Source organism: Betta splendens, chromosome 13 (assembly GCF_900634795.4).
Source record: "Betta splendens chromosome 13, fBetSpl5.4, whole genome shotgun sequence".
NCBI lineage: Eukaryota > Metazoa > Chordata > Actinopteri > Anabantiformes > Osphronemidae > Betta > Betta splendens.
The window spans coordinates 20,135,549-20,159,347 of record NC_040893.2 but is presented as its reverse complement, the minus strand read 5'-3'; the positions used below and the strand labels follow the sequence as shown (position 1 = coordinate 20,159,347).

Here is a 23,799-nt window from a genome sequence, read left to right as displayed (position 1 = left end):
TCAAACCTGTTGAAGAACAGTTTCAGATCATTGTCCAGGTCCAGGTCCAGGTCCATCAGCTGATCCTGAGCCTCTGTTCTGTCCGTGGCCAGAAGCGGTCTTCAGGCCCTTCCACACATCTCTGACGTGGTTCTGTGCTAACTTCTCCTCCAGCTTCTCCCTGTAGTTTTTCTTGACCTGCCTGATCTTGTACTTGAGTTTGTGCTGAACTCTGCGCTGCTCCTCTCTGTCCCCTGAGACAAAAGCTCTCTTCTTGTTCCTGCCCTCCTGGACCTGAAGGTGCATGGGTTTCCTGGCTGCTGGGGTTCTCTGCTCGTAGACAGGCGTTAGGCCCTTTAATGAATTGGTCCTGGAACAACCCTCGTGGTCTGATACTGTACCCCTCACAGCAGCGCACTCCTTGGCTTTTATGGTGCATTGGCACATTGTTGTACATTCCACATCTAGTGTGTTCTGATTGAACTCAGGCTAACTTTATAAAATATTAAACTTTGTTTAGAAAAAATCCAAGATGTCATTGAATGACGACTCAGTGAAAGTCTGATGTGATTTATTGAAGGATTGTCCAGCCACAGGGTACAATGTTTTACAAGTGTTAGTGAGAAGTTTCCACCTACAGAGATTAAACATCACAGATATTTTAAATACAGCAGACAATGACATGGTGACATGCCCTTCTCCACCTCGTCAGCCTTCTCATGTAACGGAGACTCTCTTTAATTCTCTTTACTTCTTCCTTTTTTTTTGTTCTGAACCTGATATACAGTCTTGATTTAAACAGGATTAACTGATAAAAAAGGCCTTAAAACTGAAACATGGTGTTAGCCTTAAATCAGTCCTCTGAAAGGATCTGTAGCTAAATCAACTTTTCCCAATCAACTCCTTGTAGAAGTAATGTATAAATATATTAATAAGGTTTGCTGAAGTAAATGTCATGACATCAGATCATTTTAGAGGAGGCTGAGAAGATCAGGGCTTCACTGTCCAAAATCAAATAGCACCAACTTCAGGCTAAATAAATACTCTGATGACATTTACAGTAAAAATATAAAACGGTTGCATTCAAACATATTTACAAATCCCAGAGAGAGAATAGAGAACCAGACCCCGAACCACAAAGCCTGAAGCCGTAACTAAACACTTGGTTATTGAATTTATTTAAATCTAGTCATTCTGTCCAATTATTAAATTACGGACCCACTAAAGGGCAACTACTTCTTTAATTTCTCATGAGCATGTAAACTTTCTTGTTGTGGGAAGCAATGTTGTAAATCAGAGAATGAGATGGGTTCTCTGACGTATCTATCATGCATTTGCATTATGTTCCTATATGAATGTTAATATCAGTGCCACTGTACAACAATTGCTGTCAGTAGTTACAGTTACCATTAACATGATGTAATGTTGTCAGAACCTTGTCTAGTGATACCGTTTTTTCTTTGGTATATACTGTAGTGACCGCTGGTCTTAAAGGCACGCAGTGGCACAGTGATACATAGGTGACGACTAGCCCGAGTCCCTATATTCAATTCTAGGTTACATTAAAATTCATCTAACAAAATTGCTTTCTTTGAATGTGCACAGAATAGTTTTGCAGAAAAAATTGCCATCCCCTTAAAGAAACAAAACAAAAATTGATCAACATTTCTCTTCAGGGGTTCCGTAGTAAATAATATATGTTTTTCATTACAGTTTTATATGAAACTATCGAGTGAACTGTATTTATAAAATGCAGATTCATAATATCAACAAACAGGTCAGGATGATGCTGTAAATGATTAAATTTGGAAATAAAAGCTCAAATTCTTGCTGTGGTTCTGTTCTGGTTTCTTCTGGTGGCGGTTGAGCGCCTGCGTGTCCTGTCACTTAGATGCTGGACTCACTCACTCACTAGTCATCTCTTTAACATCTAATTATTGTTTTAACACTGAAACTGTTAAAGCTTTTAAAAAACAAAAGAAGGTTTGGCGGAGCTGAGGGAGAAGCTCCAAACATGTGGGTACAGAATGACTTTACAAGGATTCACTTTCAATATTCACAGTTTCTCACAGTTCTTTCCATAATTATTACCAAAACACTGACATGCTGACACTGCCTCTCAGTGGAACAAATCAGACCACGCATTCTATGCAGTAATGGGTTAAAACACAATCTGTGATGAGGGACAGGTTTTTGGTAAATTAATCATAGTATCGTGTTTAAGTTCAAACATATGGAATCAGAGACAGGACGTGAATAATTTGGTAATGGAATGTTTATAGTGAATCTTTTTACATTTTTCTTTTATTATAGGCCAGCTGCTACAAAACATGTTTTCTCCCGCCCTTGTCTTATAAAAATGCTGTAGTTCAGGTGTGAGACTAGTTGGACATGTGTGGTCTGGTCTGATCAGCAGTGTTACCTTGAGACAAACAAAGAGTGTGGTCCTGTCTGTCCCAAAGAGGTGAAGACCCCCCTCAGTCCCGGTACGACACCTTTGGAGGAGCTTGAGGGTCTCTCTTCACTCCTACATGCAGATGGAGAAGCTTGTGCTCGGTTCCTCAGGTCACGTAGGCGATGCCCCTCCTCCTCCCGTTATCGTCCTCACTCCCTCATGCAGACGTTACACCTCCCGATGTTGTCCCTCTGCTGCCACTCCTCCTTTAGTGTGGTGGAGAAGCTGTTGGAGCTGGTCAGCCAGAAACTGTAAATGTTGGCGAAGTAGTGGCAGGTTCCTCTGGGCCCCTGACACTCGACAAAGGGCTGGGCCCTGAAGTCTGTCAAACAGCTCCCTGATGATGTCAGCGACTGGCCTCCACCCTCATCACCTGCACCTGTGTGCTGCAACATCACAGGAAACAGCATCACAAGTGTGAATATGAGGATTTCAGCCACCACGTTCATGATAATCAATAATTGAACTTTATTGATCCCACGTTGCGGAAATTATTCTCTGCAATCTTACCCATCCCCTGATGGTACGAGGGGAGCAGTGGGCAGCCACAGGGCGAGGACTGTCTTACTCAAGAACACACTCACACTTGGTGCTCTGGTGGCCTTTGAACCTGGGACCTTTTGCTTCCCAAGCAAACGCTCTACCAACTGAGACACCATTTAATAAAAATGTGGGGGCTGCGTTTTTTCTTAAAGTCAGTGTGTGAGTTAGACACTTTATTTATGTAGAGTCACTTTACAACCTAAAGTCAATACTGTGGGAAGCACTGTTAGTTCACACGCGTGTGAGCAGTACCCACCATGAGGAAGGAGAACCCGGTCCATAGACTCGTCCACTGGGGGGGGCAGTCAGGCTGCTTGGACGTCTGACTGTGAAGCGCAACAGGTGAAGATGGGGCCTCACACACCACACAGCGGCTGATGTGCTCTCTGATGGAGGCGCCACCTACAGGTATACTGGGAACCGCCGCCGTGGTCGACAGCCAATAGGATTTATCGTTCCGACTGGCGTAAGAGCAGGCCCCCATGTTACATGAGGCGAATGGCATGGTGGAGAAAACGGGCATACATGACCCCGCCTGACCTGAAATGTTGGTACAAATATTAATGTTTTAGTCTCTTTATGTAACTGTTCACGGCTTAGAATTACAGTTTACTAAACCAGTTTGTTCAGTTTGGCTCAGTTCTTATAAAATAATCATTGAGGTGTTTGGTTTGTAGAGAATCTAAAGGTGTAGCTGAGGATGTTGTGCATGTGTTCGCCTCATCGGACTGGACCTAGAGTCCACACTGGGAAAACTTGCAGGCATGGTACAGGCTGTAGGTCATCTGTGTTTTAGATATACTGTATCACCACTTGTAAACAGTGTAGTCTATCTGTGTACTAGACACGCTACTCTGCTGTCAGATCAGGACTTTTTGAGCTTTCCTCTGCTCTTTTGAAAGATCAGGACTTGTTTGAGTTCAACAGTGTAAAAACTAAGGATGTGTAATTATAGGTTTGTGGAAATACCCAGGTCTTGAGTGTGAGCCTTCTCCTGACCCTCTAGGTACAGCAGACTGTATCCAGTCCAAAGCTCTTTCATGCGTTGTGGACAAGTGGGAACATCCATTGACTGGCTATGCTTAACTAACAGGAAGCCAGAGTTCACGTTCCTGGCGTCTCCAGGAGGCCCCGGGTCCCCCCTTGGACCAGGATCACCTGAGGGACAAACGGCATAAACAGCTGGTGCAGTGTGACTGGTGGCCTTCCTAGACTAAGGCCTCATATGGTGGTTTAGAGGCTCCTAAGCTAATGCGCTGGTTCACATTCTTATGTGTATCTGTTTGCCTTTTCTTCATTTGTTTATAAACCTCTTTTCTATACATCTAACCTACAAATAAGTAAGTATGTGATTCAGATATACAGGATCAGAGAAGAGGTCCAGTCTGCACTTAGCCATAAGTTCAAGGTCCCTGAATGGGCCACGTGACACTTTCGTGATATTCACTAAATGCCAGACTGATTTACTGCAAAAGTGATGTTTTAAGAAAAGGGGCAAAAGGTGGCAAACACATAATTAAGTAACTTGTTATTATTATAATACCGAGGCCTCTAATGACACTTCTTTACACAGTATACAGTTAAGATATCTGGAGTAAATATACAGTATAATATTGTAATTAAAGAGTATAATATTTTGTAAAAAAGCATGTGGCATTTTTCTACAGTGACTTTTATGGAAAACCTATGTGTACTAGCTTAATGTAACTATATAATTACACAAATCAAACCTTACAGTATTATTAATTAAGATAAGCAGTTTATGCAGAACAACCAAAGCAGCATATATGATGCATCACACACCTTCAGCTGATACCTAGTGAATACACAAGAACACCTGACTCCTTTTGGTGTCTGGTGGAATCAAAAGCCTTGATTTTACTTTCCATCCATCCATCCATTTTCATCCGCTTATCCGGGGCCGGGTCGCGGGGGCAGCAGTCTAAGCAGAGAGTTCCAGACTTCCCTCTCCCCGGACACTTCCTCCAGCTCTTCCGGTGGGACCCCAAGACGTTCCCAGGCCAGCCGAGAGACGTAGTCTCTCCAGCGAGTCCTAGGTCTTCCTCGGGGCCTCCTACCGGTGGGACATGCCCGGAACACCTCCCCAGGGAGGCGTCCAGGAGGCATCCGAACTAGATGCACGAGCCACCTCAGCTGGCTCCTCTCGATGTGGAGGAGCAGCGAACTCTACTCCGAGCTCCTCCCGGGTGAGAGAGCTCCTCACCTTATCTCTAAGGGATGCGCCCAGCCACCCGGCGGAGTAAGCTCATTTCAGCCGCTTGTATCCGTGACCTTGCCCTCTTTCGGTCATGACCCAAAGCTCATGACCATAGGTGAGGGCTAGGAACGTAGATTGACCGGTAAATTGAGAGCTTTGCCCTTTCGGCTCAGCTCCCTCTTCACCACGACAGACCGATACACCGCATTACTGGCAGCGCCGCACCGATCCGTCTGTCAAACTCAAACGCTCCCTCCTTCCCTCTCACTCGTGAACAAGACCCAAGATACTTAAACTCCTCCACTTGAGGCAGGAACTCTTCTCCCAACCTGTGAGAGAGCAAACCACCTTTTCCGGTCGAGAACCATGGCCTCAGATTTGGAGGAACTGATTCTCATCCCAGCCGCTTCACACTCAGCTGCAAACCGCACCAGCGCACGCTGGAGGTCCTGGCCTGATGAAGCCAACAGGACAACATCATCTGCAAAAAGCAGAGATGCAATCCTGTGGTCCCCAAACCAGACCCCCTCCGGCCCCTGGCTGCGCCTAGAAATTCTGTCCATAAAAATAATGAACAGAACCGGTGACAAAGGGCAGCCCTGCCGAAGTCCAACATGCACCGGGAACAGGTCTGACTTATTGCTGGCAATGCGAACCAAGCTCCTGCTCCGGTTGTACAGAGACCGAACAGCCCTTAGCAAAGGGCCCTGGACTCCATACTCCCGGAGCACCCCCCACAGGATGTCACGAGGGACGCGGTCGAATGCCTTCTCCAGATCCACAAAGCACATGTAGACTGGTTGGGCAAACTCCCACAAACCCTCAAGCACCCTGCTGAGGGTATAAAGCTGGTCCAGCGTTCCACGACCAGGCCGAAAACCACATTGTTCCTCCTGTATCCGAGGTCGACTATCGGCCGAATTCTCCTCTCCAGTACCCTGGCATAGACTTTCCCAGGGAGGCTGAGAAGTGTGATCCCCCTATAGTTGGAACACACTCTCCTGTCCCCCTTTTTGTAAAGAGGGACAACCACCCCGGTTGTCCAGTCCAGAGGAACTGTCCCCCTCCTCCACGCGATGTTGCAGAGGCGTGTCACCCAAGACAGCCCCACAACATCCAGAGACTTGAGGTACTCAGGACGGATCTCATCCACCCCCGCTGCTCTGCCACCGAGGAGCTTACTAACTACCTCGGTGACCTCAGCCTGGGTGATGGGCGAGTCCGCCTCTGAGTCCCCTGCCTCTGCTTCCTCAGCAGAAGGCATGTCGGAGGGGTTGAGGAGATCCTCAAAGTACTCCTTCCACCGTCCGATAACATCCCCAGTTGAGGTCAACAGCTCCCACCTCCACTGAAAACAGAGTTGGTAAAGAACTGCTTCACCCCTCCTGAGGCGCCGGACGGTTTGCCAGAATCTCTTTAAGGCCGAGCGATAAGTCCTCCTCCATGGCCTCCCCGAACTCCTCCCAAGCACCGAGTTTTTGCCTCCGCAACGGCACAGGCTGCAGCACGCTTGGCCTGCCGGTACCCATCAGCTGCCTCAGGAGTCCTACAGGTCAACCATACCTGGTAGGACTCCTTCTTCAGCTTGATGGCGTCCCTTACCTCCGGCGTCCCACCACCGGGTTCGGGGATTACCACCACGACAGGCACCGGAGACCCTCTGCGTCCACAGCTCCCGAACGGCCGCGGTTGACAATGGAGACGCGAGAACTATTTTGGTCCCACTCGGACTCTATGGTCTCCCAACCTCCCTCGGATCTGGTCGAAGCTCTCCCGGAGGTGTGAGTTTAAAGGTCCGTAGACAGAGGGTTCAGCCAGGCCGTTCCCAACAGACCCTCACAATACGTTTGGGCCTGCCAAGTCGTTCCAGCCTCCTTCTCTGCCAGCGGATCCTACTCACCACCAGGTGGTGATCAGTTGACAGCTCAGCCCCTCTCTTCACCCGAGTGTCCAAAACATAGGCCGAAGGTCAGGTTGAAACGACTACAAAGTCTATCATCGACCTCGGCCTAGGGTGTCCTGGTGCCACGTGCCACCGATGGACACCCTTATGTCGAACATGGTGTTAGTTATGGCCAAACTGTGCCTAGCACAGAAGTCCAATAACATAACACCATTCGGGTTCAGATCAGGGAGGCCGTTCCTCCCAATCACGCCTCTCCAGGTATCACTGTCGTTACCTACGTGGGCATTGAAATCTCCCAGAAGAACGATGGTTGGTCCCAGTTGGAGCGCTTTCCAACACTCCTCCAGGGACCCCAAGAAGGCCGGGGTACTCCACACTGCCCTTCGGCCCTGTAAGCTACAAATGACGGTGAGTGACCTATCCCCCACCCAGAAGGCGCAGGGGAAGCGATCCCTCTCGTCTCACCGGGGAAAAATCCAACAACATGGCGACTAAGCTGGGGAGGCTATGAGCAAGCCCACACCAGCCCGCGCTCTCACCGCAGGCAACTCCAGAGTAGAAAAGGTCCAGCCCCTCTCAAGGAGTTTGGGTTCCAGAGCCAGGCCTGTGTGTGGAGGTGAGGACAGACTATTTCTAGCCGGGTACCGCTCGACCTCCTCACAAGCTCAGGCTCCTTTCCCCCCCAGTGACGTGACATTCCATGTCCCAATAACCAGATTGGTTATCCAGGATTGGGGCGCCCAGGCTCCCGCCTTCGACCTGCCGCCCAATCCACTCTGCACGGCCCCTACGGTTCCTCCGCGGATGGTGGGTCCACTGAGGACGGCCCCATGTCGCTCTTTCGGGCTGTGCCCGGCCGGGCCCCGTGGGAATAGGCCCGGCCACCAGGCGCTCGCATACGAGCCCCAACCCCGGGCCTGGCTCCAGGGTGGGGCCCCGGCTGCGCCATACCGGGCGGGTGATTTTACTTTCCAATATCATATTGTTGACGGTCTGGGAGGTGGACAAAGACAGGTGTACCTTTTTCTCCGTCTAATCCTCTTTCCCCTGAACAGCCTGGCTTTCCTTGGTCTCCAGGTGGACCTCGGGGCCCAACAGGACCTTCTAGGCCTAAAACGCCACTGTCCCCCTTTGCACCTGAAACAAATTGATCATGTCAATATGCCACTCCTAGAGTAAAAAAGATATTAATAAATGTACATTAGTAGCTTTCACTATTAATCTTCTGTTGCTCCTTAGAGTCAAACAAGTTTAAGCTTAGCTGCTTCTGGAATTTACTTTGATAACAGAACCTGACCCAAAGCTGGACATTGTCCTCAACTCGTTCTGACCTTTCAATCCATTTAGGCCAATTTCTCCCACAAGGCCAGTTGCTCCAGGTGGACCAGGAGGGCCAGGGAGACCTTGGGGGCTCTGTGGGACATCAGGGATAATGGGTACCAGAACATTTCCTCTGTCTCCCTTTGGGCCCACGGGTCCATCACATCCCTTTGGTCCTGGAAGTCCACTGGAACCAGGGCAACCTCTGGAGCCTTGATGACCGGGTATTCCCATCAAACCTGGTGACCCTTTCATACCTGATCTCAGATTCATAGAAATAAAAACATAGATCTTGAGACCTTGAGGCTGCACATCATGGCTCATCTACATCTTTTATCTCTTAGACCTTTTACTCCAAAATCTCCAGCAATGCCTTGCAGGCCTTTGATCCCTGGCGGCCCCCTTAAGCCTGCTGGCCCTGTGCACCCCTGGTTCCCATTGTCCCCAACATCCCCAGGTATTGGTGGGTTTGGACCTGGGTTACCTACATCACCAGGACAACCTGAAACACCATACTCTGGTAAGAAGTCAACCAATGGAATTTACATAGTCAAGTTTAGAAACCTGATATTGAGCACTCACCTACGTCTCCATCTGGTCCAGCAAAACCAGGATCTCCAGGTGGACCTGGAATTAAACCTTTACATTCTAGTCCTTGTTTACCTGTAAGCCCATCATCACCTGGAGGTCCTGCATAAGCACACAGAAACATTATCAACCAAGAACTACATTTCTAATTATACATGTAAGCTTTGATATTTGCATCACTGCTTGTGATTGGTACAGACCTGTAAGTCCTGGGGGACCTTTGAGTCCGGGTGGTCCAGGTTGTGATGGACCACAGGGACCTGGGTGACCTGGAGGACCCTTGTTTCCTGGAAGTCCTTTGGAACCTTGAGGTCCTGCTGTACTGAGACCTAGGCAGACATTTAGAAAAAAATGTTCTCCTTGTGAGAATATACACTACCGTTCAAAAGTTTGGGGTCACCCAGACAACTTTATGTTTTACATTAAAAGTCACACTTTTATTTACCAGCATGAGTTATAAAATGAATGGAAAATATAGTCTCATTGAAAAGGTTAAAAATAATGATCTGTATTTGAAAAAAAAAAATTTTTTTTATTCTCAAATGTTGCTCTCGTCAAGTAATCCTCAATTTGCAGCAATCGCAGGCCTTTGGCATCTGGATGTCAATTTTTTGAGGTAATCTGGTAATTTGGACCTTCTGACGCAATGAGCAGACACATTGTACCATTACTACACTGCAGTGACAGTTGCTGGAAATGGGCCTCTACACTTTTTCTGTCAAAAATAAGGACATTTCTGTCAGTGACCCCAAAACTTTTGAACGGTAGTGTATAGTGTAGTTCCAAAAGAGGAAAGATAGATAAAAACTCTCTCAAACACTATGATCAGAGAGGACCTTAACCTTAAAAGAATACTTGACATGTTTTTGGTCTTGGTTTTGGTTGACCAAAAACATGTTGAGTAATATTTAAGAATGAAGGGACATTCAGATTCCTCTATATTTTCTATATTACATATTTGGGCTCACAGACTACACTTAGTGCTTTCTGGTTTCCTCTGTACTTGCCCCAGCAACAGTCAGGTGGGAGAGGGGGCGGAGCCAGCCTGCTGGAGCACAACTGCTCTATCCGACATTGTTTTTCCTCGCATAGGCATACAACTTTGATATTCAATGGCCGAACGACCTGCTCTGGATTAATTATGATACAGCGAGTTCTACCATGTATTAGTACAGTCTGATATTCATGGTTACTTGTATGGGCCAGAGTGCAGCGCAGACGAGTTACGCCGTATGGAGGACTACGAGGATGCCACAGCCAAAAGATGCCCGCAAAATATAAAATATAACCTTTTTGTTAAAAAGCAATGTCCGAACATTTGTGAACCGGAGGAGTAACACACTCTGCAAGATCAGGCAAGTCCAATCACTGAAAGTCGAGAGGTTTGTCTTAGCACAATTCATCTGTGTGTTGTACGATTTGACCATTTTCAGCCACTATATATCAACACAATCCTGTTTTCTATGGACACAGACCTTCAACAGTTAACGGTTTGGCACATGTTGGCTAATAAAATATCCAATTTTCAAATCTTGGTGCCACTGAGAAAATAGCTAAACAAGATGTGAAGCTAATACTGTACCTCTGCTGCCAGTGTACCCCTTTACGCCTTTTAGTCCATCTAGTCCATGAAGTCCCAGTGGTCCTGGAGGACCTGATACAAAAGGCAGAAAAAGAAAGATTAATTAATACAATTCTACATGATTCTGAAGCCTAGTCAATTTTCTGTTTATTAGTATAAGCCTTACATTGTGCTGCACGTTAGATACTGAGAATAGCTTGTGAAGCCAGAATGAGTCTTATTCATGTGTCCTTGATCTACAATATGTATAGTGATGTGTTGTACAACACATTGTTGGACAACGCATATGGTTCATGACATGGTCAAACAGGATATTTAGTTTCAGGTTGAGTAGAAACTTTGTTGTATAAGAGAATTGCCAAAAAATGCTTCAACTATAGCCAGCATTTCTGAGAGTCATCTTTATATCAATTTTAAATCACTTTACTTCATAGTCATCTTCGTTGTTCTCTTGTAATGGAAAGGACAAAAAAAACTCACTGAGGTATTGCGTAACAAAGAGCTGTGATACTACAGTAATTCCGAGTTTTAGTTCTGACCTTTGAGTCCTGTAAAGCCTTGTGGGCCTGGAGGACCATCGCTTCCAGCCCTACCAGGTAAACCTGGATGACCTGGAAAACCTCTAGGACCTGTTAGACCCAAAACTCCTGAAATAAAGCAGGCAGACAGTCACTGATTGAGTAATGAATTGAACATTAGTCACTGACAAGAAGTGAACATGGATGAGTGCCACCAATGCTATGTGGAAATGCATTGTGGAAAATGAACACCTCTGACCAACAGCTGGTGGTCTTAGTTGGTACCGATTTACATGGCTCAGTTCAAGTAGTAGAAAAAAGGTAATGGTAAAGAATCCACCTGAGCATGCTTACCTTGCTCACCAGGGTCTCCTCGGTCACCTGGATCTCCTTTGCATCCTTTCTGACCTGGAGCTCCAATGAAACCGGGTTTTCCGGGATCTCCTCGATGTCCAGGACATCCTGTACCAGAACAAAATGGCTTAATTGATAAAATCACTGAGTGCAGATGGTGTTGAAAGACATTACAATTACAGTTGTTTTATTCACAAAATATTCTCAGATTTCAAAAACCCAAAATGCTTCAAATAATCACCTGGGGATCCAGAGTCTCCTGGAGGCCCCTTCTCTCCAGGTAGACCAGGACACCCAATAGAGTCCCCTTTATCACCTGAAACCCAAAACGAACATTACTCATTACTCTGGACCTGTGGGCCCATTACTCAATTTAGCAGAGTGATTGAGTCATGGTGGTGGTTTGATCTGAAACCTTTCTGCCCAGGACATCCTTGCAGACCAGGTTCTCCAGATTTTCCTGGAAAGCCTGTGTCACCCTGCAGCAACAAACAGACATTGAGATAGTGTGATAACAGGGAAAAATTGCTCTGTTTGGCTACAAATTAAAGGGTCCAGATACAATACAGTTCCAGCTACAGTCTTTTCCATTAATGTTTGCTTATCTTTCCTTCTTACATCTAGACATTCTGTATTTACCACCATCAACCACAAGACTTTGATACTTTAGGTAAGCAAACGTTTTTGAAAATTTTTTATTTACATAGAAAGGTTTTCTGGGCACCTAAATTCATTGTTGAATGCCTTTAAGTTTCTGTCTCTCTTTCTTCTGTACTTGTATTTTCCTTTTCTGTACTCATGTAGCGGTACTACATGCCTGGTCAAAATAAAATCAGCACAAAAAAAAGGCACACGAATATTTTATTGGACTGGCTTTAGCTTTGATTACGGTACGCATTCACTGTGGCATCGTTTCGATAAACTTTTGCAAAGTCACAAGATTTTTTTTTTACATTGAGCCTGGTTTTGATGGATTTTTTTCTGTTAAATGGAGCTTTTCATATCCTTGAGCTTATGTTTGTCATTACCTGGACTGCTCTGTTGCCATTTCCTGTGTTATTTTCGTGTACGTCTGGTTTTGTTTTGTCATGTTCAGTTCCTGCCCCTGCTGCTGTCAGACTCTACAGCCAGAACTGTTAACTACATTTGCTCTGTTTAATGATTTGTGTTTGTATGGTTTCTCTCTGCTTTCTGTCCTGTTGCTGTTGTGAGGTGCAATTTCCCCACTGTGGGACTAATAAAGGCATTCTTATTCTTGATGTTTAATATCTAATGTACTGTAGGTTGACAGGCAACGGATGTAATAAACAGCTACACTTTCTGTGGCTTAGCTAAAGTTTAGCAGTCATCTTACTGAATCTCCCATCAGACCAGGAAAGCCAACGACTCCAGGAGGTCCGTCATGACCAGGTGGTCCCGGATCCCCTGGTTTTCCAACAGACCCAAATGGTCCTTTCTGTCCTTTAACCCCTGGAGGTCCATTGGTTCCTGGATATCCTGGCTCACCATTAGGTCCTGGTGCTCCTTTACTTCCTTTATGCAAGGTAAGTGTTTTATGTAAGTGTTACATAACAATACACACTTCAGTCCAACCTACTTTCTCCACCAGGTGGACAATGTCAGATTTAGGAATGGGGGTTGATGTAAATTAACTTGACTTGAATGTATCCTCTTTGTCCTTACATTTTAGATCATTTTAAATCACCTCAACACCAGATGTGACTCAACACCAGTTGAGCCAACACACACTGGACTGATACAAACGGTTAAAGAAAAACTTTACCAATTGAGGGTTGACCAAAACGACCTTGGGTTTATTTAAGAATGAAGACACACTCCGATTGCTCCATAATTTCCATGCTGAGAAATTATTTTATTCCTCCAGTAAGATGCCTCGGCACATGGTTTGCCATGGACTCAAAAACTACAACTAGTGCTTCCTGGTTTCCTCTGTACCTGCACCAGCAATGGTCAGACTGAGGGTCCGGAGCCAGGCTGAGAGGGGGCGAAGCCAGGCTAAGAGGTGGAACGGTACCTGCCCCACCGTTCCTCGGGCAGGTACAGAGGAAACCAGAAAGCACTACAGTAGTTGTAGTTTTTGAGCCCACGGCAAACCATGTGCCGAGGCAGGTAGTCTGTGAGTCCATAGCAAGTAATAATGACTGATAATTTCTGCATATAAATAATGGAGGACTCAGAGTGTCCCTTCATATTTACAGTAAATACTACCAGACATTGCTTTGGTCAACCCTCATTGAAAATCAGTGAAGTTTTCCATTAATGCTTGTTAGAATCTGCTGACACAACCTGATCTGGTCTCTATGGTAACAGAATCATAATGTCAGTCTGACCTCGAGGTCCAGGGAAGCCGTTGATGCCTGTGGGTCCTGGGTTTCCTCTCAACCCCTTAATAGGGATGACAATGGTCTCTCCTGGAGGTCCGGGAAACCCATTAAGTCCTGCAGGACATTTTCAGTGTCAACAATTTTCACCAATTTTCACATGTGACAGATTCACCAATAATGTAAGCAGTTCAGTTCATTACATGATTCTTCCTCGTAGTCAGTCACAATACTGCAGTGGTTACTGCGCTACTAGAATAGTTCTACATTTGGAATTACAGTTTTGTAGTAGTACTTGTGTTTACCTTTCTCTCCTCGTGGCCCTTCACATCCTTGAGCACCATCTTGTCCATTTGACCCTCTCTCTCCTTTAGATCCTGGAGCTCCAGAGGTCCCTTTGTGTCCCAGGGTTCCTTGAGGCCCATTTCCTCCTTGAAGTCCCAACAATCCTGAAACATTACGAATTTTTCAGGGAAACCGAAACAGTTTTAAAAACAAATTCAATTACTGTTATATTACATGAACAAGCTCACCCTTCTGACCCACAATCCCTGGCAGCCCTGAGTCTCCGATGGGACCAACAAGGCCCTGGGGTCCTGGGGACCCTGGAAGACCTGAAAAACCTGGCTCACCAACAGGTCCTTGAAGGCCAAAGCCTGGAGGACCTGCCTCTCTGGTCTGACCTTTCTCCCCTTGAAAACCTGAACAGATCATATGACCAGGCTTGTATTGATGCCGAGTCTTACTTATGCACATATTTTAAATATTTAAATACATTAAACATTACAATAGTGAAGTAAAGTGAAGTACCTGGGGGTCCAATAGGGCCCTGTAGACCAGAGGCGCCCCTAGGACCTGGATTTCCTGCATCGCATAGGTCAGGTGAGGGGCCTGGAGGACCAGGTACACCAGGAGCCCCATCTTGGCCGCTCTGACCCTTGGGTCCAGGATTCCCAGCGTGACCTAAGATGCCTGGAAGAATATTGAAGCTTAGGTATAGAGGATTTCTTGGCACAACATTCACATCTGATGACACCTTCAACTGGTAACTTGGAGGTATTCCAGGGAACCAAACTATTGGCTCATCATTGAAAATATTTCCTTATACTTATACAAAGTCTGCTGTCCTGCTGTTTTTTTCCCAACTCTCCCTGATTACCTTGACCATGTGTGTTCAGTCAATGAACAGCTGGAAAAGCCAACTGACACACTTGATCAAGGCGATCAGCAGGGTTGGGAAACCTGTAGGGATAGTGACCCTCAAAGGACTGAAGCCTGATACCTGTGCTTTAAACGGACAAATGTCCTGGGAAGTAGGGAGGTACAGTAAGTGACTACTGAGTAACTCCGCCTTTACTGGCACGTGGCTTTCTTGTGTTAATAGTGTACTGTTTGGTACAGTATCACATTTAAATTACATTTTTGGAACTTAAATATTTAAGATGAATTGCAAATATTTACTTAACAAACACTTAAAAGAAAACTTCACAGATTTTCAATGGGGGTTGATCAAAACAATCTCGGGTAGTATTTGAGGAAGGGATTCCTCCATATTTTTTACGCAGAGAAATTATCATTTATTCCTCTGCAAAAAGCCTCAGAAACATATCAGAGGCCTGTTTGCCTCGGGCTTACAGTACATACTACAACTAGTGCTTCCTGGTTTCCTTTGTACCTGCCCCAGCAACGGTGAGAGTAAGCAGCTTCTTACTCCAGCGTAACTATTTAGCTGAGGCGTCTTACCGTAGGAATAAATGATAACTGGAACAATGGAACAATCTGAGTGTCCCTTTATTCTTAAACCCTATCCGAGATCGTTTTGGTCAACCCCCATTAAAGATAAGTGAAGTTTTCCCTTAACAAATTCACAAATTCAACTAATTTTACATCTTGTAAAATTAATCTTTCTGAATTAATTTTAGATTTAATATTATGCGGAATATGATGAATAAGATAAAATCACTGATAATTTGTTCTTTCAGAATGGAACTGATTCCCTCAAACTCCTCTGTGCATCTTAGGCCCAGTAATTAACCTGGAGCTCCTATGTTGCCTGGTGGCCCTGGTACTCCTTTTTGTCCCTGGGGTCCTGGTTGTCCTGGAAAGCCAATAGGTCCTGGAGGCCCAACAACAGAGTCCCCTGAAGGACCCCTAAGTCCAATAATGCCCATCTTCCCTGGCAAACCTGGTAGACACACAGTTGCAGATAATGCTTTGAGCTGATGAAGACAGATTATTGTAACTTTTTCCATTTTTTGTTAGTGCATCAGTACAAATATAATGTGGACATGAAGTCTTGCTAAACTACTACTCCTACTACTACTACTACTACTACTACTACTACTGGTACTGTACCTGCATCACCATCGTAACTTAAGCCTTCAGGTCCTTCTTCACCAATATCACCAACAAAACCTGGCGGTCCTGTGGGAGAAGTAGGAGGGCTCATGAGGACATCTGCTGTTCACAGTCTCATTGTACAAATGTGACAGCTGTACTGTGGTACCTTGTCTTCCAGGTGGTCCAGGAATTCCTGAATACCCCTTTTCTCCTTTGGCGCCATCACGTCCAGTGATGCCACGAAACCCTGGAGGACCTGTGAGTCCTGTGTGGCCTGGCAGTGACGAAAGCAGACAACTCTCTTACCTGATACAGGTGAGCATGGGTTCAGATAGAGGATGAAATGTGGTGTGTACCTGTATTTCCAGTGTTCCCTTTTTCCCCGGGGAGACCAGGATTTTTTAAAGCACATGGCAAATTTGCAACTGGAGTGTCACCTGGAGTGGAACAGAAAGTGAAAGAGTAACTTTATAGCCAGCAAAATACTTTGAATTTCTGATGAGTTTTACCTTTAGCCCCCTTTGGCCCTAGAAAGCCAGGGAATCCTGGAGGTCCCGCTTCTCCAGGAGACCCACGTTCTCCTGTTGCTCCAACTATACCGAGTCCTGGTGGGCCTCCAGTTCCTAAAAATCCCTTTGGTCCTGGAAGTCCTGGTAAACCTCTTTCTCCCAGAAGACTGGGAACACTTTGACCCTGAAAACAACACAACCAGGTATGATGTAACATCCTGAACTATCAACACCAATTTTCAATGAGGGTTGACCAAACCCATGTCGAAAAGTATTTTAATGCAGTCTTGATGGTCAGACAAGGTCGGTACACAGGTAAGCAGAGGCAGTAGTAGAGACAGGCGTCAGGCAATCGGTAGTCTATCTCCAGGCAGCGGTCTAACACAAGGCAGAGTCCAAACACCGGAACCGAGGAAGCAGGCAAGGCAAGGTCAGAGACAAGAACAGGGTTTGGTTCACAAATAGATTTCTGAGGTTCTGAACGCTGAAGAGTCGACACAAGGAACATAAACGATAAATAGAGGTACATGAGTAACAGTCTCGCACTAAGCATGGGCTGACTGGGGTTTAAATACAGAGGCTGATCACAAAGTGGATGCAGCTGGTAAGACGTGACTGAACATAAAGCTAGACAAAACAACACAGGTAGGAACCAAACAGGAAACAGTCAAAATAAAACAGGAAACTAGACTAAGACAGGGCTAAGAAGCAGCTTCTGTGACATCTGGTTTTCTCTGTATCTGCTCCAGCAACAATCAGGCTGAGGGAGGCGGGGCCAGGCTGAGATATAGGCGGAGCCAGTCTGCAGGACTTCAACTGGTGTCTTATCCTCACATACACAGAACAACACTAATATTCAATGTCTGAAGGTCCTGCTATAGATTATTTGGAAGACAGCAAGTTCTACAGTGTGTTAGTACAGTTTGATATTCATGGTTGCTTGTATGAGCCACAGTACACCAAGAAGGACGAAGCTGCTAAAGACGAAAGGGCAATCATCCAAGAGCCAAGAGCTTGCAGCCAATAGGAGCTGCATTGTGTCTCTGAACCATGTGTAGATAGAAAAACAGATGAGGCTACATGTGGACAGGGGAGCACTCGAAACTAGCTTCAGGATGCCAAGCAAAAACCAAAAAAAGACAGCGGACACAGAACAGTCGAATGAACACTGAGTAGGTAACATATTCAACCTTTTTATTGTTTGAGTTTGAGTAAAGTTACGAACTGCAGCTTGTGGTGTTTTGTGTTGGAATATCAATCTGCTGATAATACGTTGCTAATGGCAGTAGCGCTGGCTTATATATTGGTACAAATTCACAATATATATCGGTCGGCTGCATATCGTCAGAGAGGCTCTTGGAAGGAACAGCTGTCTTGTTTTTCCAGCCACTACAGCAGATGAAGAAAAGAAGAGGGTCTTGGCTAAAGGAAGAATCTGTGGCTTTCTAACAACTGTTTGATTTGGTTCAAAACAAAAGGCTGCTAATAGAATTAGAAACAATGACTTTATTCAAACACAGTTAAAACATAAGCTTTTGTTAAAAACCTAAAGCAATGTCTGAACATTTGTCTGTAAACGTAACGCTGTGAAAACACAACACGCTCCGCAGTAGGTGGATCAGGAAGGACCAATCACTGCAGCTGCATTGTAGGATATGACCATTTTTGACACAACACAATACTGCAACTTTTTCTAGTTTTCTTTGGACATAAATGTTTTTGCACATTTTAGTTACTGGATCAATATGATGACTCTCAAGCATTAGGTTCAACATCTGTGTATTTACGTTTGACTTGAGCGATGACAACAATCCTTTTCAGAACTGTTTTTGTTCAACTCCCTTTGACTTTTGACTGTGAGAGCTATTTAACCTTTGCTCTGTTCCACTCTCCTGCTGTGGGTTTAGCTTGAGGGTCAGACTGACCTGTGAGCCAAAGTCTCCAGGAGGCCCCGGGAGCCCATCGAGTCCTTTTCTTCCTGGGAATCCTTGTCTGCCTGCATAGCCCGGTTGTCCCCTCTCTCCCTTGTCGCCTGAAGACCAATTACCATAAATGCCACAGTATCAAAAGGTGGCTATGATCGCATTAATTTCTTTTTCAGCTCCTGATGCTGCTCATGTTGTCATCTAGTTTAGTATTTTAGGGGGTTATGGACTAATTATGTAAAGTTGACAGTGCAGCTGCTGCAGGAACGGTGTTCTGCTCATCTACATTTAGATGAATTAGTTGAACAAACTAATACCATAATAACAAAGTCAATAAATATGAACTAACTATTTTAATATTTCATAAAAACGTGAGGTCTACCCCCTTCTTCAGTGGCTCGTGGAAATGGAATGTTGATTGTACTTACGTCTGTAATTAGTTTGACTAACAAATACATAAACACAGTGGGTATTTAGTCTTGTACAGAAAGAGGTCTAGTGAAATCATCTTAAAAGTTTTGCAAGAAGAAACTAGAGAAGAAGTAGCTTTTGTCATTCAAACTGACAGGATAATTCTGGTGATGAACAGACTTATGGATGCATATACTGTATCACCGCTGCATAATATGAGTACAGAAAAACAAAACATGTAGGCAGCTGCTAAACTCACCCACAATATCCACCACAATGTAATCTCCCTTCTGACCTTTCAGCCCTTTGTGGCCTGGAAACCCACCCTGACCCTGAAAATATAATAATCAGTCAACAGGTGGTGAATTCTGGGATGCTGATTCAAGCTCTAGCTTTGTTTTTTGTTCTTTACCTGTTGACCACGACCACCTTGCTCCCCAGGTAAACCTGTGTCTCCTCTCTCTCCTGGGGCTCCTGGGGAGCCAGGAAACCCCGGATATCCTATGCTGCCCATAGGGCCAGGAGGGCCAATCAGTATAGCAGGAGGTCCACAAGAACAGTCACCATGGCTACCTGAAACACACATTGATTTGCAAGCTGTGATTTAAAAGTAAAGTCAAGTTTAACTGGTCCTCAGGGGATCATCTGGGAGTCGCTGAGCTTTCAAGTTGTATGGAGAGGAAGGTACTGTACTTAAGATAAAGTGAGTTTCTCAGCTGCTAAACCTTTATAATGTGCTGGAAATTTTTAATAATTGACGTTTTATCATAGATGTCTAGGCCAAGTTTAAGTGTTATCAGTCAAATGTTTCACTCTGAAAAACAAATCCTTGGAACACTCAACACCTGATTTGAGACCCCAATACTTTATTAAAGGAAAACCTCACCGATTTTCAATGGGGGTTGACCAAAACAAGCTTGGGTAATATTTAAGAAGGAAGGGACACTCAGATTGCACCATAATTTTATGCAGGGAAGTTATCATTTAATTCTCCTGTAAGATGCCTTGGCAGATTGTTTGCTGTGGGGTCAAAAACTACAACTAGTGCTTCCTGGTTTCCTCTGTACCTATAGAGCTGCTGTTTATGGTGTTTTAGATTGTCAGAAGTAGCGTTAGCTTATGTTGCTAATGCTAGCTTGTACATTAGCTCTGATTGGCTGGCAGCAACTAATTCAATATTACTTCTTCATATTTTAGGCAATATTAGCTTCATCGCTGCTGATTCCTCTTGGATGAAGTTGTGGATTCTACTGCTGACAGGGAAATGGGGACGTGTGTGTTATGGATTATTAGTCATTGGTTTTCTCTGCAAGTCAAGCATGCAGCACAAGCAAGCAGCAGTCCAAACTTGCTTCAGAAGGCCATGGACAAACTCATGGTTTTAGCTTGCGCTGTGAGGTTTGAGTACAGTTATGAGCTGCTGCTTGTCACGTTTTGGACATGGGAGCACTCGGGAGTGGCGCTACCTTACATTGCTAACATTAGCCTGTGCATTAGTTTGGCTGGGAGCAACTTTAATACTAATTCAATAATTAATTTCATCCTTTTGTAGGTAATATCGGCCGGTCGCATATTGTCACAGAAACTCTTGGAAGGGGCAACCATCTTGTTTTTCCAGCCACTAACACATGAAAAAAGGGGCAAAAAAGGGTTTGGGCAAAATGAAGAATCTGTGGCTTTCTAACAACTGTCTGCTTTGATTCAAAATAAAAAACTGCTGAAACAATGTCTTTATTCAAACACATACTCAAATATAACTTTTGTTAAAAATGCCTGAGCGTTTGTCTGTTACATTCAGTTGTGCTTCTTTCAGTGCAGAGACATGATGCATCTGGCTCTCGGCTGTCTGTTGCAGGGCAGCCTCGTCCTTGTCCTCAACTTAACTCGTCGGCGCTAAACTCTGGCTCATACAACTAACCACGACATCATACTGTGCTGAAAAACTCGCTGTCTTCTAAATAATTTACAGCACGACCTGCAGTCATTGAATATTAGTGCTGTACGTGTATGTGAGGAAAACAATGGCGGACTGAGCAGTTGTGCTCTAGCAGGCTGGCTCCGCCCCCTCTCAGCCCAACCGGTGTTGGGGCAGGTACAGAAAAAACAGGAAGCACTGAGTCTCCCTTCATTGCTAAATACTACCCAAAATTGTTTTGGTCAACACCCATTGAAAATCGGTGAAGTATCGCTTTAATTATGTTCATCCAGGTGTCAAAGTTTCAAAACGTTACCATTAGAGGACTATAGTGATGCCTTCGAATTGTAATTGGGTTCTGGGTTTGTCAAACTTTTTTGGTTGATGGCAAGAGTTTACAGTAGATTATTAGTGGGAGAGCTGAACAGCTCTCACACTATTGAGATCTTCGCTCTTTATTATCACAGTGAATGCTGCAAAGCATTCACTGTATTGTTTTTCTAAGCTTTATTATTATTATTATCACAGTGAATGCTGCAAAGCATTCACTGTATTGTTTTTCTAAGCTTTATTATTAGTGGGAGAGCTGAACAGCTCTCACACTATTGATATCTTCGCTCTTTATTAGTGGGAGAGCTGAACAGCTCTCACACTATTGAGATCTTCGCTCTTTATTATTATTAGTGGGAGAGCTGAACAGCTCTCACACTATTGAGATCTTCGCTCTTTATCACAGTGAATGCTGCAAAGCATTCACTGTATTGTTTTTCTAAGCTTTATTATTATTATTATTTTTCTTCCCCCCGTTTTTCTGCATCTAACTAGTCCCGCATACTTTCAGCTACAGAAACGATTCCAATATCAAAATGTTCAGCTTTTTAAGGAGAAGTGTGCTATTACTTTTCTCATTCATATGTTTCATATTTTTCAAGTTATTAAGCTTTTTTTAACTTTTTTTTCCCATTCAAATGAATGGGAACAACTTTTCAAATTCTCTTCAGCTTTGTCTACTTTCAGCTTTAACTACTTCCGCATACTTTAAGCTACAGACACCATTTAAACTACAAAATAATCTTCAACTATTCAACTATTAATCTTCCAGAAATTGTTTAAATATCTTTAATAGTTTCTGATTTATAGCAGTTTAAATATTGGGTGGTTTTTGGTCAATTTTCATCTTTTCCATTAGTGTGTATTGCGTTATTTAGAGTGCGTGATGTCACAGCCAGAGTGCGAGGGGACGTTTTTTTAAGATAGAACTTCTGTCTTTAACTCGTCACTACGGACACAATTTTCACTCTATCAACGTAATTATTTAAGTAAATCGTAGTCATACTTGTCTTCTTTCTAATGATGTGTCTGGATATACTCTCAGACCTATACTTTAGTCGCTATCAACCTCAAAGCGCAGAGAGATCCTGGATTTCTCCCATAGACTTTAATGATAATTTTTGGCAGACGTCTGGGGAGAAAAACAAGAGGAGAAGTATTTTGAAATTGCGACTGCGGCTACAAACATTTGTCCTCAAACATAAAATTCACACCATTTGCTCATTGAAGACTTGGGACTCGTAAAATGAAATAATTTTTGTGATAACTATTATGGTTTAGCTGGAACAATCCTGTTTATACAGGGTGAAACTCTGCTTTTACAGAGCAGAGTGAGCCTGATTTTCCCGCCTTTCGTCTCCATGGCGACAGCGCAGCTGCAGATTTCACTGACAGGTCAAACTCCTGATGCTCAGTGTAGACAGCAGTTCCATACTTATTACTGATCATTCAACTCCACTATTGGATTGTGTAGTATTTAAGCACACACTTCCTCTAAATCCTTTCAAAATAAAAGCACCAAGCCAAATAATTAGCTTTAATACCAACATTTCTGCTTTTATATGGGTAATTATGATTATTTAAAGATAGATTAACAGTTTAGTAATTACCCACACATGCTACCTCTATGTCATTTTAAAATATAAGCACCAATGCAATTTATTAGCTTTAACTGCACTGATTTTGCCTTTGAATGGTTAATAATGATTATTTAAAGACTAATTGACAGTTATGCTATTACGCCCACACATTTCCTCTAAATCCTTTCAAAATAAAAGCACCAATTACAATTTATTACCTTTAATGGCAAGATTGATTAGAACATTTCTGGTTCTGAATACTTACCAATCGTTAATGAGACACTTTAGAGTTCAGCAAATAACCACTCACACTTATTAGGGTGATTTTATTCTGAAAGGGCTTAACCTAAATTTTTTCCGTTAATAGGGCAATTATTGCTATTGAATGACATATTATGACTGTCTAATGACTATTTATAGATTAGTAATTACTCACACACGACCTCTAAATCCTTTCAAAATAAAAGCACCAATCCAGATTTTTAGCTTTAATCGCACTATTTGTGCTTTTGAATGGGTAATCATGACTGGTTAGTGTGACTGTTTTACAGTTTAGCTATTAAGCACACCCAGCCCCTCTACATCCTTTCAAAATAAAAGCCCAAATCCTGATTTTTAGCTAAAGATAGCAATATTTCTGCTTTCAACGGGTGTATCATGACTATTTATTTAGACTAAAATACTGCACACACAGTTTCTCCAAATTCTTTCAAAATAAAAGCCCCATTCCAGATCTTTAGCTAAAAAGGGCAATATTTCTGCGTTCAGCTGGTGTATTGTTACTAGATGATAAGACAATCTTAATGTTTAGTAATTGCCTGTTCAGGTGTCCTCAATATCCTTTCAAAATAAAAGTACCAATCCAAATTTTTAGCTTTAATAGCATAAACTCTGTTTTTGAATGGTTAATTGTGACAAGTAATGAGACTATTTTAAAGTTTAGCTATAAACACACACATCTCTAAATCATTTTAAAATAAAAGC

At 43.9% G+C, this 23,799-nt stretch overlaps 1 protein-coding gene across 4 annotated transcripts in view; it reads right to left on the bottom strand.

The window, feature by feature from the left end:
- Positions 1-408: 408 nt before the first annotated feature.
- The window catches only part of col4a4 (collagen, type IV, alpha 4), a 43,503-nt gene continuing 20,112 nt past the window's right edge, over positions 409-23,799 (bottom strand). For 2 of the 4 annotated variants that reach the window (XM_029171233.3, XM_041073404.2), the window contains 26 exons: positions 19,403-19,563; positions 19,250-19,322; positions 18,580-18,686; positions 16,655-16,838; positions 16,502-16,582; positions 16,312-16,419; positions 16,161-16,229; positions 15,841-15,990; positions 14,616-14,777; positions 14,339-14,506; positions 14,111-14,254; positions 13,815-13,922; positions 12,818-12,996; positions 11,879-11,942; positions 11,705-11,779; positions 11,464-11,571; positions 11,131-11,238; positions 10,592-10,663; positions 9,210-9,338; positions 9,004-9,111; positions 8,768-8,923; positions 8,433-8,678; positions 8,122-8,238; positions 3,947-4,135; positions 3,234-3,517; positions 410-2,820 (listed from right to left, as the gene is read on the bottom strand). In XM_029171233.3, coding sequence (XP_029027066.1) covers positions 2,584-2,820; positions 3,234-3,517; positions 3,947-4,135; positions 8,122-8,238; positions 8,433-8,678; positions 8,768-8,923; positions 9,004-9,111; positions 9,210-9,338; positions 10,592-10,663; positions 11,131-11,238; positions 11,464-11,571; positions 11,705-11,779; positions 11,879-11,942; positions 12,818-12,996; positions 13,815-13,922; positions 14,111-14,254; positions 14,339-14,506; positions 14,616-14,777; positions 15,841-15,990; positions 16,161-16,229; positions 16,312-16,419; positions 16,502-16,582; positions 16,655-16,838; positions 18,580-18,686; positions 19,250-19,322; positions 19,403-19,563 — 3,587 coding nt within the window. In that variant the 3' untranslated portion in view covers positions 410-2,583. Of the gene's footprint in view, positions 2,821-3,233; positions 3,518-3,946; positions 4,136-8,121; positions 8,239-8,432; positions 8,679-8,767; positions 8,924-9,003; positions 9,112-9,209; positions 9,339-10,591; positions 10,664-11,130; positions 11,239-11,463; positions 11,572-11,704; positions 11,780-11,878; positions 11,943-12,817; positions 12,997-13,814; positions 13,923-14,110; positions 14,255-14,338; positions 14,507-14,615; positions 14,778-15,840; positions 15,991-16,160; positions 16,230-16,311; positions 16,420-16,501; positions 16,583-16,654; positions 16,839-18,579; positions 18,687-19,249; positions 19,323-19,402; positions 19,564-23,799 lie in introns of all 4 variants that reach the window. The other 2 variants (XM_029171234.3, XM_029171231.3) reach the window with 2 other exon arrangements.